General features: G+C 42.5%; 2 protein-coding genes across 3 annotated transcripts in view; one reads left to right on the plus strand and one right to left on the minus strand.

Annotated features, from left to right (window-relative positions):
• The window catches only part of Ppp2r5e (protein phosphatase 2 regulatory subunit B'epsilon), a 143,950-nt gene that overhangs the window by 38,030 nt on the left and 93,110 nt on the right, over positions 1-12,810 (plus strand). The gene's annotated exons all lie outside the window — the stretch shown is intronic.
• Positions 2,957-3,513, minus strand: LOC130882313 (NEDD8-like). The gene has a single exon (XM_057782236.1). It carries the CDS (start codon positions 3,465-3,467, stop codon positions 3,222-3,224), a length of 246 nt encoding a protein of 81 aa, XP_057638219.1. The 5' UTR covers positions 3,468-3,513; the 3' UTR covers positions 2,957-3,221.

The raw sequence follows: 12,810 nt of genomic DNA on the forward strand, positions 1-12,810 counted from the left end.
GAGTGTAAGGTAGTTAGAAAGGCTGCCCAGGGCATGAATGTCTTTGTTACCACTGTCAAGTTCAAAGGCGAGGCATTTGGTCTAGACTGTCGGTTTCAGTTTCTGTGGATCAACTTAGACTGATGTGAAGCGCATGTGGTGGCTGTGAGGAGTGAAGTGGTCGCAGAAGGATTCTCCAGCATTGTCAGTGACTGCAGATGGACTGACTCCAGGATCACAGCTGCCTGGGGTGCTTATTGAGTGTGGAAAGGGGGTGGAGAGTTGAGGTAAGGGCAGGGCATTCAGTGTTGTCTAGTTTTATGTGTGTTTATAATTTATTCATTATTGTGTGTCTGTTGTGATAATAGTTGTATAGATAATTCCTCATTTTCAAGCAGTCATTAATTTTAAACACCTTTTAGAGCTGTAAAACTGGTTTTTGGCATCGTTAGAAACTTCCTTGGGTTAGAAACCCGATGAGATGATCTTAGTAGACTTTGTTTTCCCTCTGAAGGATTTCTTGATTACTTTAGTTCTTACTAATTTCCAGCTTCCTGACCTCAGCCATTAAGAGCCTGGTATCAACTTGTTTATTCAGGTAACCTTGTATTGTAAATTTGCAGAATGCAGAGGTATAAATCACCCAAGAGCTCCTTAGTAACAATGATACATTAGAATCAACAATAAGAATATATATATTACTTTACATGGTAAGTAAATTGTTCTCAAGAGTTACTTGATTGACTTCTTAGATGGGAAGTTTTTAAAGATTATTTATTTCTATTTTATGTTCATGGTGCTTTGCCTGCTTGTATGACTGTGTGAGGCTGTCGAAAGCCCTGGAGCTGGAGTCACAGTCTTGAGCTGTCATGTGGGTGCTGACAAGTGAACCTGGGGCTTTTGGAAGAGCAACTAGTGCTCTTAACTGCTGAGCCATCTCTCCAGCTCCCAAGGATGAGGATTTTTTTTTTTTTTTTTTTTGGTTTTTTTTCGAGACAGGGTTTCTCTGTGGTTTTGGTTCCTGTCCTGGAACTAGCTCTTGTAGACCAGGCTGGTCTCGAACTCACAGAGATCCGCCTGCCTCTGCCTCCCGAGTGCCGGGATTAAAGGCGTGCGCCACCACCGCCTGGCAGGATGAGGGATTTTTTAAGTTGGTGCCAAGGAAAGCCTTGAAAAGCCAGAAAAGCTAAGGGGTATTTAGGGGAACCAGAACTTTGAAGTAGACTCCATGCAGTGTGTTTGGGTCTTGTGTGCAGGTGTCTGCTTAGGTAGTGTCTACCTGTGGTAGATTCTTCGTTTGGAAGAGAAACTTGGAAGTAGCTTGGAGAGTTATATTCGAAACCTTCCAAAAGACCTTGTTTCTGAGTAATGAGCTGAGGTCTTCAGATCTGGGGCTGAGAGACTCTTGAATGTGATTTCAGAACTGCATGCTTAATCAGAACTTCAAAGAGCTTGTTTTGTTTTGGCCTTTCCCATCAGAGCAGACCTTTCTTAGCAAAGCACATTTGGGGTGTAGGGCGGATGCTGCTTGAGTTGTTGGGCTTTTCCCAAATGGCTGCCTCAGATTCTGCCACTTGGACCTCTTAAAATAAGGGCTTTCAAGGCCCTTATGTAATTCTCATCATTTCATTACACCTAAGAGGAGACAAGTTATTTATGATGTTCAGATATGAAAGTCATTAAAATATGTAAAACACTAAAGTGCTTTGGGGCGGGGTAGTAGTAGGAAGCTTTAAGCAATGTCTTCCTGCAGTGTTCACATGTGATTTATATTTCCTGTCTTTGCCCTTACCATGTACCTCATGCCACTTCCTTGCCCCGAACAGTTGTTGGTAAACTGCTGTGTGAATTAAATCTCCTGGGAAGTTGGTCTCGGTTCCTCTTCACCTGTGCTCCCCAGTGGTTCTCATTCGGTGGATCTCACCTGGCATGTGCAGGCCAGATGGCTTGGCTGGGAGCCACAGAACAGACTTGGAGTTGGACTTGGCCCAGTGCTTTTTTTAATCCTGCGTGGACCAGCTGGTCTGGCCCCAGCTTGCTGCCCCACACCCTATGTTCTTGATGGCTTCAGTGCCTTTGCTCTGTTCATTTCCCCCAAGAAGGAACTTCTCTGTCTGTAGGGCTCAGTGCTAGAGGTGGGCTTCCTGATCAGCCTTCCTGTACACATCACTGTGTGTGTGTGAGCTTAAATATTGCCAGCTTTCCAGTGTGGTTCTTAGAGGTCTTCATGCACTGGACCATCCTCATGAATTGTCCTGCTTTACTGCGAGTACTCAACATTGACAGATTTGCATTGTAGAAAGCATGTACTGAGCCTGCTATTTTTGTGTGTTTTGAAGGTGAGGTTTCACGATGTTGCTCTCGCTGGTCTTGAATTTGTGAGTTCAAATAGTCTGCTTCCCTCAGCCTACTGAATACCTGGCACTACAGCCTATTGACTACAGTATCTGGTATTGCTTTAGCCTTTTGTTTTATTCATTCATTCACTCATTTAATTATTTTTTGAGACAGGGTTTCTCTATGTAGCCCTGACTGTCTTGGAACTCACTAAGTAAACCCACAGAGATCCCCCTCATCCCCTGAGTGCTGGGATTAAAGGCATACATACTCCACCATGCTCTGCTAGTCTTTGCTTTTCAAATAATGTTTTGAGGCAGGGTTTCTTGTTGCTTGTACTTATTGAATGTTAAGGCGTGTACCACCACCACATGGCTGAACCTTACATTTTTAAAAATTAAATTGTATTTCTCTTTTGTGTGTTCACATGTGCATGCTGTAGTGCTCAGGAGAAAATAGAGCACACCTGTGGTATCGGTTCTTCCTTCCACCGCATGGGCCCTGCCCACAGGTCCAGCCCAAGTCTTTGGGTATCCTGACAGCAGGGATATTTACTTGTTGCACTATTTCCTAGGCTTCCCAGTTAGAACCTTTGAGTTAAGTTTTTCTGAATTTTTCATTCTTTTTTTTTTTTTTTTTTGCCAGGAAATATTTTATTGACAACCAAGGTTATAGCCATAAGAGAGGGAAGCACACAGGACTGCAAACTAAAACCCAACAGCCAGTAATGGTCATTTGGGCCAGGAGCACTGCACCCTGGTGTCCTCACATTCTCCCACCAGTAGACACACAAGACTGGGCATCCAAGGGAGGGGGCAGAAGTTCTGGTGTCCCAGAGCGTGAGAGGATATGTGATGCTTCATTATGAGCAACAGGGCAAGGAGGTAAAATGGAACCGAGGTTCATCACTGCCCAAGACCACCTCCTCCTCTAAGAGCCAACACCAGGTGGAGGACTGAACCACCTAGGATCTTGTAATCCGCTGCTGTCTTCTCATCATTCATTTGTTTGCCACTGTAGATGAGCCTCTGCTGTTGTGGGGGGATGCCCTCTTTCTCTTCCACACGCTCCTTGATTCGCTCCACCTTGTCTGTGGGTTCAATGTCGATCTCAATCTCCTTTCCAGTCAGCGTCATCACTTTAATTAGCATCTTCCTCCCAGGTTGGGGCTGCAGGCGGCTGTAGTGCTGCTTCTCCTGCTGTCTGAATTTTTCATTCTTAAAGAAAGTGAAACAATGTGGTGTGTTAAGTTTTTTGGGGGGCTCGGTATTCGAATTTTTTGTTTGTATTGTTTTTGGGAAAGTTAGAAGAACTGACAGAATGTTTCTTCCTTGAAGTTTGATGAGAGTATTCATGTTGAACCCCGGCATTTTGGAGACTGGTTTATATGTGCACATTTCTCAAGTTGCCAGGTTGCCTTCTCGTCCTTTCTGGCTTTCAAGAAGACAACAATCCGCACAATTCCTTGCTGTTTCAGCACACAGAACAGAAATTTGCTGTTTTGTACCTGCATGGGACCTTCAGCAAGACCCCAACCCCTTTGGGTCATGTTAGTTCTCTAATAAGATGGGACTGGACCCTAGCACGAAAACATCACTTTGATGGGTAAAATTTACAATCCTACCCCCATTGCATTCCTTATTTTTCTGTTCCTAAGCAGGCACTTAGGTCATCTCTGAATTGTCTTAAACTGTATTTCTATTACTTTAGTGGAAAGTCAACTTCCTGTTGAGTAAATTTATCTCCACTTCTGTGTCTGGATTTGTTGCTGCTCCCTCTGGTCCCAGATCTGTTAGTCACCCTCCTGTTATCCTGGTGAATTCTTACCTGTCAAAGTACAGTTCCAATAACAACTTTGGAGCATCTTTGCTGGCCTCCGGGAGGTGCCCTTTTCTGTATTCTTGCAGCATCCTTAAGTGTTTTTGTTGTTCGTTTTTTAAACAAATAGCACCCCCTGCCCTACAGATTCTCATTGTGTAGCTCAGGCTGGGTTTAAATTCATCATACTTCTGTATTGGCTTCCTTGGCGCTGGAATTGTAGGCATGTGCCATCACACAGACTACTGGGAGCTGCACGGGGTGGCACTAACGTAGTGGCACTAATCTATAATCCTAGCATTTGAGAGGATGATGTAAAGGGACGATGAGTTTAAGATTAGCCTAGGCCACATAAAAAATTTGAGTCTGGGGTGCATAGTGAGACATTGTCTCAAAACAATAACAGCAATTCATTTTGCATCTTTGACCCACCCCCCGTGTGTGTATATATACATGCACATGCATGTGTGGGAAGTTTGAAATCAACTATGTGCCATTTTGCAAGACTAGCTTGTGTTTGGAGACAGGATCTATCATTGGTCTGGAGCTTGTGCAGGCTAGGTCTGGAGGCCACTGAACTCCAGGGCTCTGCAGGTCTCCAGCCTTCCCAAGACTGGAAGTACCAGTTTGTACATCATGCCTGGCATTTTAAGTGGGTTTTGAGGTTAAACCATGGCTCTCATACTTGTACAGCAAGCATTTTATTTACTGATCTATCTCCCCAGTCTCATTCTCATACATAGATGCAAAAGTGAGCCCTCCCTCAGCTGCAGAGATGATTTTATCACTTCAGACATGGTGGTGTATTTTCTTTAAGCTCCCTCTCCCCCTTTCCTGGTAGTGGCAGTGTCTATATTTGTATGTATTAATGGTTTTGAAAATAATTCTAAATATGTTTTATTTCATTATTCACTATTATAAAAATATAAAGAGTATTATTTTGTAGTGCTGGGGGTGAACTCTGGAGCCTTGCATGTGTTAGACAAGCATTCTACCAATAAGCTACATCTACAACCTCCATCATTATCATTTTTATTTATTATTACCTTATTTAATTGGAATATTGTTCACATGCCACATAGTCCACCCAATTATAGTGTACAGTTATTTAGTTTTTATTGAATGCTGAGAGCGTATACCCATCATCACGGTCCAAATTTAGAATTGTTTTTATCACCTCAAAATGGAATTGTGGCCCTGACTCAGTGGTAGACATTTGCATAGATGCATAAGGCCCTAGTGTTGTACAGAAAAAGAGGTGGGGATGCCGTGGGGGGTGGGAGGGGAACAAGTGTGCAGTTAAGTGTGCCAGGCACACTACCCGCTCCTGGCCTCAGGCAGTTACTATTCTACTTTCTGCATCCTTGGGTTTATGTGTTCTGGACATTTTATGTAAAAACATCATCATTCTATGATTTGTAAGCATGTTCCCTGCGGACTGCAGGGCTGCGGTGATTGGGTTTGTCTTGGCTTTTTTCTTGCAAACGTCACCTATGCACTTGTCATTTAACTCATTTCTGTCTCTGATTTGTAAAGTGGGGGATGATAGTGACTAGTGTGGTACATAAACGAGTTAACATGGAGCGCATTCAAGGCTGCTCTGGCCCTAGTAAGGAATCTGCGATTCTTGGCTCCTTTTAGGCTAGGATCTGCCATTTCTAATTGATTCATTTCCTGATCTTCCATGTTGGTGTTTATTCTGTCGGTGTTGTTGCCAATTAACCTTCAAGTACATATATAACAATTATTCAAACCAGTTCTACTGTGTAGTCCTAAGTAAATCCTGAGTTTAGAGTTTAGTTATTCTAATAGTCTCTGTCCTGTCACAGTGGCTTAAGCTGGAGAAAAAAAGCTGCAGCCTTTTGGCAGTATAATTATGTGTCCTCATTTGGCACCTCGGTGTATTTATTTGTGTGAGAGATGGTGCTCTCATCTGATTTAAAGTCAAAGTAAATCTAGGACATTTGCTTTTGAAAGCCATGTTTTTCTTTCATTAAAGTGAGTTTTGTTTCCTCAAAAGTTGCTTTTGAGGGTAATAAAAAAACCTTATTTTTCCTTTTAGACTTTTTTCCAAGATCAAGGATGTCTTATGTTTTTAAAGAAATATTCCTGGTATCCAAGACATTCCCATTGTTACCACCTACAAAATGGCCAAGGATTCATTTGAGTGATTGACGGGGGCTTCAAAGAAACTGTCAAAAATAGCAGTGCATTTTCAAGATAAAGTTCAACACAAGTGCTGATCGCATCTAGGTTCACGTGTGAGATTGCTTAATGCCAGACAAAAACCGGAGCCCCTGGGCTTAGAACCAGAAATCTGGGGTCAGGACTTGCCACCATTCTGCTGAGCTTCCTCTCGAGAACAAATGTAAATGGGTTTACTCTTTCTGGCAGTTGGCCTAGAATACCTGTGGAGCTCATCCAGAAAAGAGCTAGCTGCTTGGTGACAAGCAGCTGAGTGGCATATGCCTGGAATCTCAGCTATTTTGGGAGGCTTGCGTGAGCTAGAGTGAGTTTAGGCCAGCTTGTGGAACTTAATGAGACCCTGTTTCAAAAGGGTGGTGGTACAGCCTAGTGGTAGATAGAGTACATAGCTAAGATGTGCAAGACCGTAGGTGCAGTCCCCAGGTCTAGACAGGCAGGCAGGTATGTGTGCACGCACACACACACACACACACACACACTCACACACATACACACAGTCCCTAAGTCTGTGCAGACAGGCGCACATGCACACTCACACACACATACACACACACACACAAATACACACACACACACAGTCCCTAGGTCTATATAGACAGGCAGGCATGCACGCACGCACGCACGCCACGCCCCCCTTACAGTCCCCAGGTCTAGACAGACAGACAGACGCATGCATGCACGTGCGCACACACACCGTTCCCAGGTCTAGACAGACACGCATGCACGCACACATGCACGCATGCACAGTTCTATGCACCGGTAGGAAGACTGTGGAATAGCTGTCTAAATGTGTATGTCTAAATGGGGTCTGTTGCACCCTTTTCCACTGTTGATTTCACAGCCCTTCGGTTACATTACATCTGCTGTATTTTTACATTTCTGCCATCTTGTGTATTTTCTTTTTCAGTTAACTTTATTCTTGGTACCTTCAAAATTTTAGCAATTCTGTGTCCTAAGGCTTTTTTTTTAATGAGTGGTTCCAGCTCTGTAGAAATTATGTATAAAAGTCAAGTGTGGTGGCATATAGCTGTAATGCCAACACTTGGGAAGTGTAGACAGGTAAAAGATCAACGTTCAAGACCATTCTCTATTTACATACCACTCAGGGTCACATGAGACCCCGCCCCCTCCCAATTACCTCTAAAGTAAATGTCTATATATAACTTTTTTTATTTTGTGGCAAAATAATAAATTGTAGTCTTATGGGAAAAGAGTTTCTGCATGTAGCTAGGTGGTTTTCTATTTCATATTCTGACATTCTGCTCAATTATGGGCCACAAAAGCTGCAGTATTGTGAGAAGTTTTTGTAAGGGTCAGTCATCCATCCAAAACATACTCTTAAATTTCAGACTAAATAAATGTGAAGTGTTGGGTGTGAGTGTGTTATCATTTTATAAATGTATATAGGGACTCATGATTAATAAAATTTATTTGAACACATTTCTATGTTTATAACACTTGCCATTTATAAAGTGGTATTTATTTTATTTTATTTTATTTATTTTTTTTTTTCGAGACAGGGTTTCTCTGTGGCTTTGGAGCCTGTCCTGGAACTTGCTCTGTAGACCAGGCTGGCATCAAACTCACAGAGATCTGCCTGCCTCTGCCTCCCAAGTGCTGGGATTAAAGGCGTGTGCCACCATCACCCGGCCTAAAGTGGTATTTATAATACAATTATTGTGTAAAGGTCTAGACCCTTAGGTCTAGTAAAATCTTTCATATTTGGAAAGTTTAAGAAATACCTTTTTCTAAAACCATGCCAAGAAATCAGTGAAATGGTTGGTGGTATTCGGCCTCTCATCCGTGTGTACTTGCACACTCACATACATGGCAAGTGTGCATGTATGAGGTAGCTTTCTTATAAAGCAGCATTTAGAGAACTTAAGCAGCTTTGGCTTTTTTTTCCCACAGAATGCAGGCAAAACAGCAATCATCAGTTTTGTCTTAGTAACTTTCTTTTTTTTTGCTAAAACACAAGACCAAGGAAATTATATGGAAAGGATCTTGCAGTTTCTTTGGGCTTTACTGTTCCAGAGGGATAAGAACTCATCACTACCATGGTGGGGAGCATGGTTGCAGGTATGGCCCTGGAGCTCTGAGAGCTCACATACTCACTGACAAAAAGGAACCCTGGAGAATGTGTTGGGGGTAGGAGGAGGCTTTTGAAACCTCCAGTGACACACTTCCTAATCCTTTCTAAGCAGCCGCTAACCAAGTATTCAAATGCCCAAGACTTATGGGAAAGTAGTCATCTCAAGTCCTTTCATCCTACTTAAAAATGCCATTTAAAAGGAAAGAGTGTAACTTGGTTCCTGATAGGGTGATTATTAGTTTTGCTTAACTCAGTTGGCAGAGTCAGTAGTTGTCCAAAATGTTACCGAACACCAAATATATTATCTTATAAGTAAATATGAAAGTGACATTTGTTAATGTTTCTGACAAAGGAAGTATTGGACAGTAGGGAAATGAGATACTAGAGGCAGGCACTTGAGTGCTTCTGGCTAGGGAGGTATCATGTGACAACTTGCGCTTATCTTTGGTTCACCGTTACAATCTCCTGGTAAACTGAGCAGATTTGTTTTATTTAAATTGCTTATTCAATATTCTTTTGTTATTTTTTTTAAATTGTAAAGTTGGCATGGGCCCTGGGTTTCATAAGGACATTCTCATAGAGGCATGGGAATATATGTGAACATGTTCCCCTGCTCCTAGATCCCTTCCCCACCCTATTCTCCATCCTCTTCACCTCCCAAATGCTGGGATGATTGGCATGTGCCACTAAGTGTAGTGTATTAGTTCCTTTGGGGCCAGGGGTGTTCTTGACCCTGTGGTGCTTTGGTGGGGAGCCCAGTTTGATGAAGTCTCTGGGAGCCAGCCTGAACCCAGGGCTCTAAGTAGCTGAGGTGTTCAGAGGTTTTTTTCCCTCACTCTTTCAATGGAAAAGGAAGACTTTCACGTTTATGCGTCTTTATAAAATGCCTTGAAATGGTATCAGATGGGCATTGTATGTTTGTGATGATAGCAGCCTGAGTAAAGGTCAAAATGTCATGGAAAAATGGCAAAACAAGCAGGAGGGAATAGTGATAAGTTTATTTTTAGCAGTTTAGAATGTTCCATTTAGAAGCAGTTAAACTGGCTAGAGTTGGGGCAAGGGAGGGGTGCTGGGCAGTTTAAAGGCTGCAGCTATTATGGTGAGTGCCTGACATTTTGTTTTGAAGTGTGTCAGCCTGTGTATTTTAAAAACCAGAAAATCCCTTGTAATATTGGGTTTTTATAGTGTGTCTTGATAAAACAGTTATTTCAAATGTAGACTTGAGATTTAAATTTTTGTTAATTGTTAGGTTTGTCAATCTTTTGGACATTTGGCTTTGGTTATTCTTTCAAGATTTAAGTAGTAAAAGAAAAACCATGTCAGTAAATTTTGGTCCTTTTGGTCAATAAATTGAAAAAAAAAAAAGGAATCACGAAAGTTCATGTGCAAAGATTCTATTAATTTGAACTATAGATTATTTATTAAATATTTATTAAAAACAAATATTCTATAATTTAAACTTCTCTCCTTCCCCACATAGACTGGGGAGTGAATCTGTGGCCAAGGCCTGCCCTGCTGCCTCTCTATCACTGAACTGCATTCTTGGCCTTACACTGCTGTGTAGCCAGACTTAAGGTCTCTATGAAATTTTTTTTTTTTTTTTGAGACAGGGTTTCTCTGTAGCTTTGTAGTCTGTCCTGGAACTAGCTCTTGTAGACCAGGCTGGCCTCAGACTTACAAAGATCCGCCTGCCAACTGCCTCCCGAGTGCTGGGATTAAAGGTGTGCGTAACCACCGCCCGACTCATAAGATTTTCTTCATCAAAATATTGAGAGCTTTGAATTCTCTTCCAGAGGTTCTTGGTTCAATTTCTAGCTCACATGGCAGCTCACAATTGTCTGTAACAACAGTTCCAGGGTCACAAGGATGTTTCCTCCTTCCACAGACAGTTTGCAGAAATGGTGCACAGACAAACATGCAGGCAAAACACCCCAAAACTTAAAAATACATATTAAAATCTCCCGTGCATATGTGCCCCCCCCCACCCCGTGTGTGTGTGTTTAGTAGTCAAAGGGCAGCCTCAGGAGTCAGTTTTCTCTGTTACTGGAAAATTTGGAGAGTACTGTTTTGGTTGCTAAATGATACTTCGAATATCAGGAACCTTCCTGGGGTTTTTAGATGCATTAGAAAAAAATTTAAAAGAGTGGACTCATAGAAGCTCAAGGACAAATTTATTAGTGTTTAAAAGAGAACCCAATGGCAGGCAAGCCATAAATTTTAGCGGCTGCCTGGAGGAGACTGGGAAAGATTTGGGGTTGGGTATGCAATTTAAGTTAAGTTGGTATGGAGGTCAGCCAGCCTACATGGCAGACAAGCCAACCACATGAGAGGGAGAGGAGCTTTAGAGTAAGAAACCCCAAAATACTGGAGAAAACATGCTTAGAAGAGAGAAAGGAAGAAGGAAAACCTGTGCTTGTATTGAGTGATTCAGAGTAGCAGGCAAACTGACATAGCTGATGGCTGTGTAGGAGGTGGGAATTCAGGGAAGGAAAAGCACGTGATTTCATTAAGGGGATAATTATTCCATCTATCTCTTTAGCATGGCTTAAGGTGAACTCAGTATCTAAGGGGTGGTCCCTTAGCCAAGTCATTGACCTGTCCAACTGGAATGTTAGGTCTCTACCCAGGCCAGAGATCTTTCTCTTCACTAGAAGGAAATAGTTGTCTCTTAATGGGCTTCTGTGGTGTCATTTCTACATCGTGGGTCCCAGGGATCAAACTCAGGATATTAGACTTGGTGGTGAGCCATTTCCTGGCGATACTTGAAGGAATGCTTTGACCTGTAAATGACATTTGTCAAAGTCTAGAGATTACCATGGCTGTGGTACCTGTAGGAGAGCTTGTAGAGGGTGGGAGAATAGCGGTTGTATTGACATGGAGTAGGCAGGCCAGAGCAGCCCCCACCGCTTAGAATGAGCAGATTGAGGTTATTATTACTAGTGTGAAGTTCAGCAGCCTGGTGCTGTGGTTTGGGTCTTAAGTGTTCAAAGATCTGTGTGGTAAAGGCTTTTTTCTTAGAACAGTACAATTGGGAGGTGGGTGGAAGTTTTAAGATGGTGGAGCCTAGCAGGGAGTCTTTGCGCCATTTGGGGTGTGTGCCCTCTAAGGAGATTGTGGGGTCCCAGGCCCTTTCTTCTGTTTTTGCTTCTTGGCCACAGGTGAGTTCTTTTGTTGCTCTGTGCATTTTGTCATGTTGCCTCTCCACGGCCCCTAGCAATGTGGTCAGTGAGTTATGAAATGAAACTTGAAGAACTTTGAGGCAAACTTACTTGATTGTCTTTACAAATGATCTCTGGTGTTGGTTATAGTGATGGAAAGGAGGAGCTGGGGTACTCCTTGGTAGAGCTGTCTGCTGCCTTTACTTGGACACAGCCTACCCCATTTTGTTTGGCCATTTATCAGACTTAGCCTTTACTATGTCAGGATGTTATCTCTACAGCAGCTGGCTCCTCCTGGGGACCGGTGTCAATCTCCAGCCATCGTTTCTGGTTTGTTTGCGCTGTCACACATATAGGTGAAATTAGGCAGAATGAGCCTTAGTGTTTTCTCTGAGACCATAGAAAGAGCCTAAAGACTCACCTTTTGGGTTTTGGTAAGGCTCCTGGTAGTTTTTAGGCTGGAAGAATTGGCTGTCATTACTTAGCCAGTAAGTACTTTTCTGCCCAATTGCAAAAGTAAAACAAACATTTAGCCCCAGTCTTCACCCCATATATAAACAAAACACATAATACTCTCCAAACAAAACAAAGCACTTAGTGGTCCAGGGAGCATATTTAGCTATCCCTATTCAACTTTTCGTGTTTACAGTTGGCCAGGGCTAGCTGTGAGAAGCCTAACTGCTGTTGGGTCCAGGGTGGGGGAGGGTGTCACACAAAGATGGGAACAGACCACCAAAGTCTAATAAACCAGAAGCAGACTTTATTCCAGAAGCCAGATTCCAGGAAAAAAAAAATAAAAAAATCCATGGGGGCACAAAAGGCTTATCAGCTAGCTGAGACCACAGCCAGAGATGGATGTTGTGAGGCTGTGGCAAAAAAAGGCCCACTTTTTTTTAATAGTAGGGGTACCACGCATTAGGTCTGAACAAAAGAATTTTTACAATCTCAAAAATTGTAAATCAATTTCAAAAATCAAGGTAAACTCAGATACAGATTACGTTACCTTGCAATCTTTATTAACAGAGTTTTTCAGTTAAATTAGTGTTTGTACTTAACCTATTGTCTTCCTTGGTACTTTCAGGTAGTGTTTACTGAAGCCCTGTGCTCTCCCCTTTGATGCTGCCAGATTCACACAGTAGGGATAATGCATAACCCAGGGTTATATCCATCTCCTAAAAGTTAACTCAGCTCATATCTATCATTAATCAAGGATGGCCGGGG

The sequence above is a fragment of the Chionomys nivalis genome, chromosome 10, assembly GCF_950005125.1.
Source record: "Chionomys nivalis chromosome 10, mChiNiv1.1, whole genome shotgun sequence".
Lineage (NCBI taxonomy): Eukaryota > Metazoa > Chordata > Mammalia > Rodentia > Cricetidae > Chionomys > Chionomys nivalis.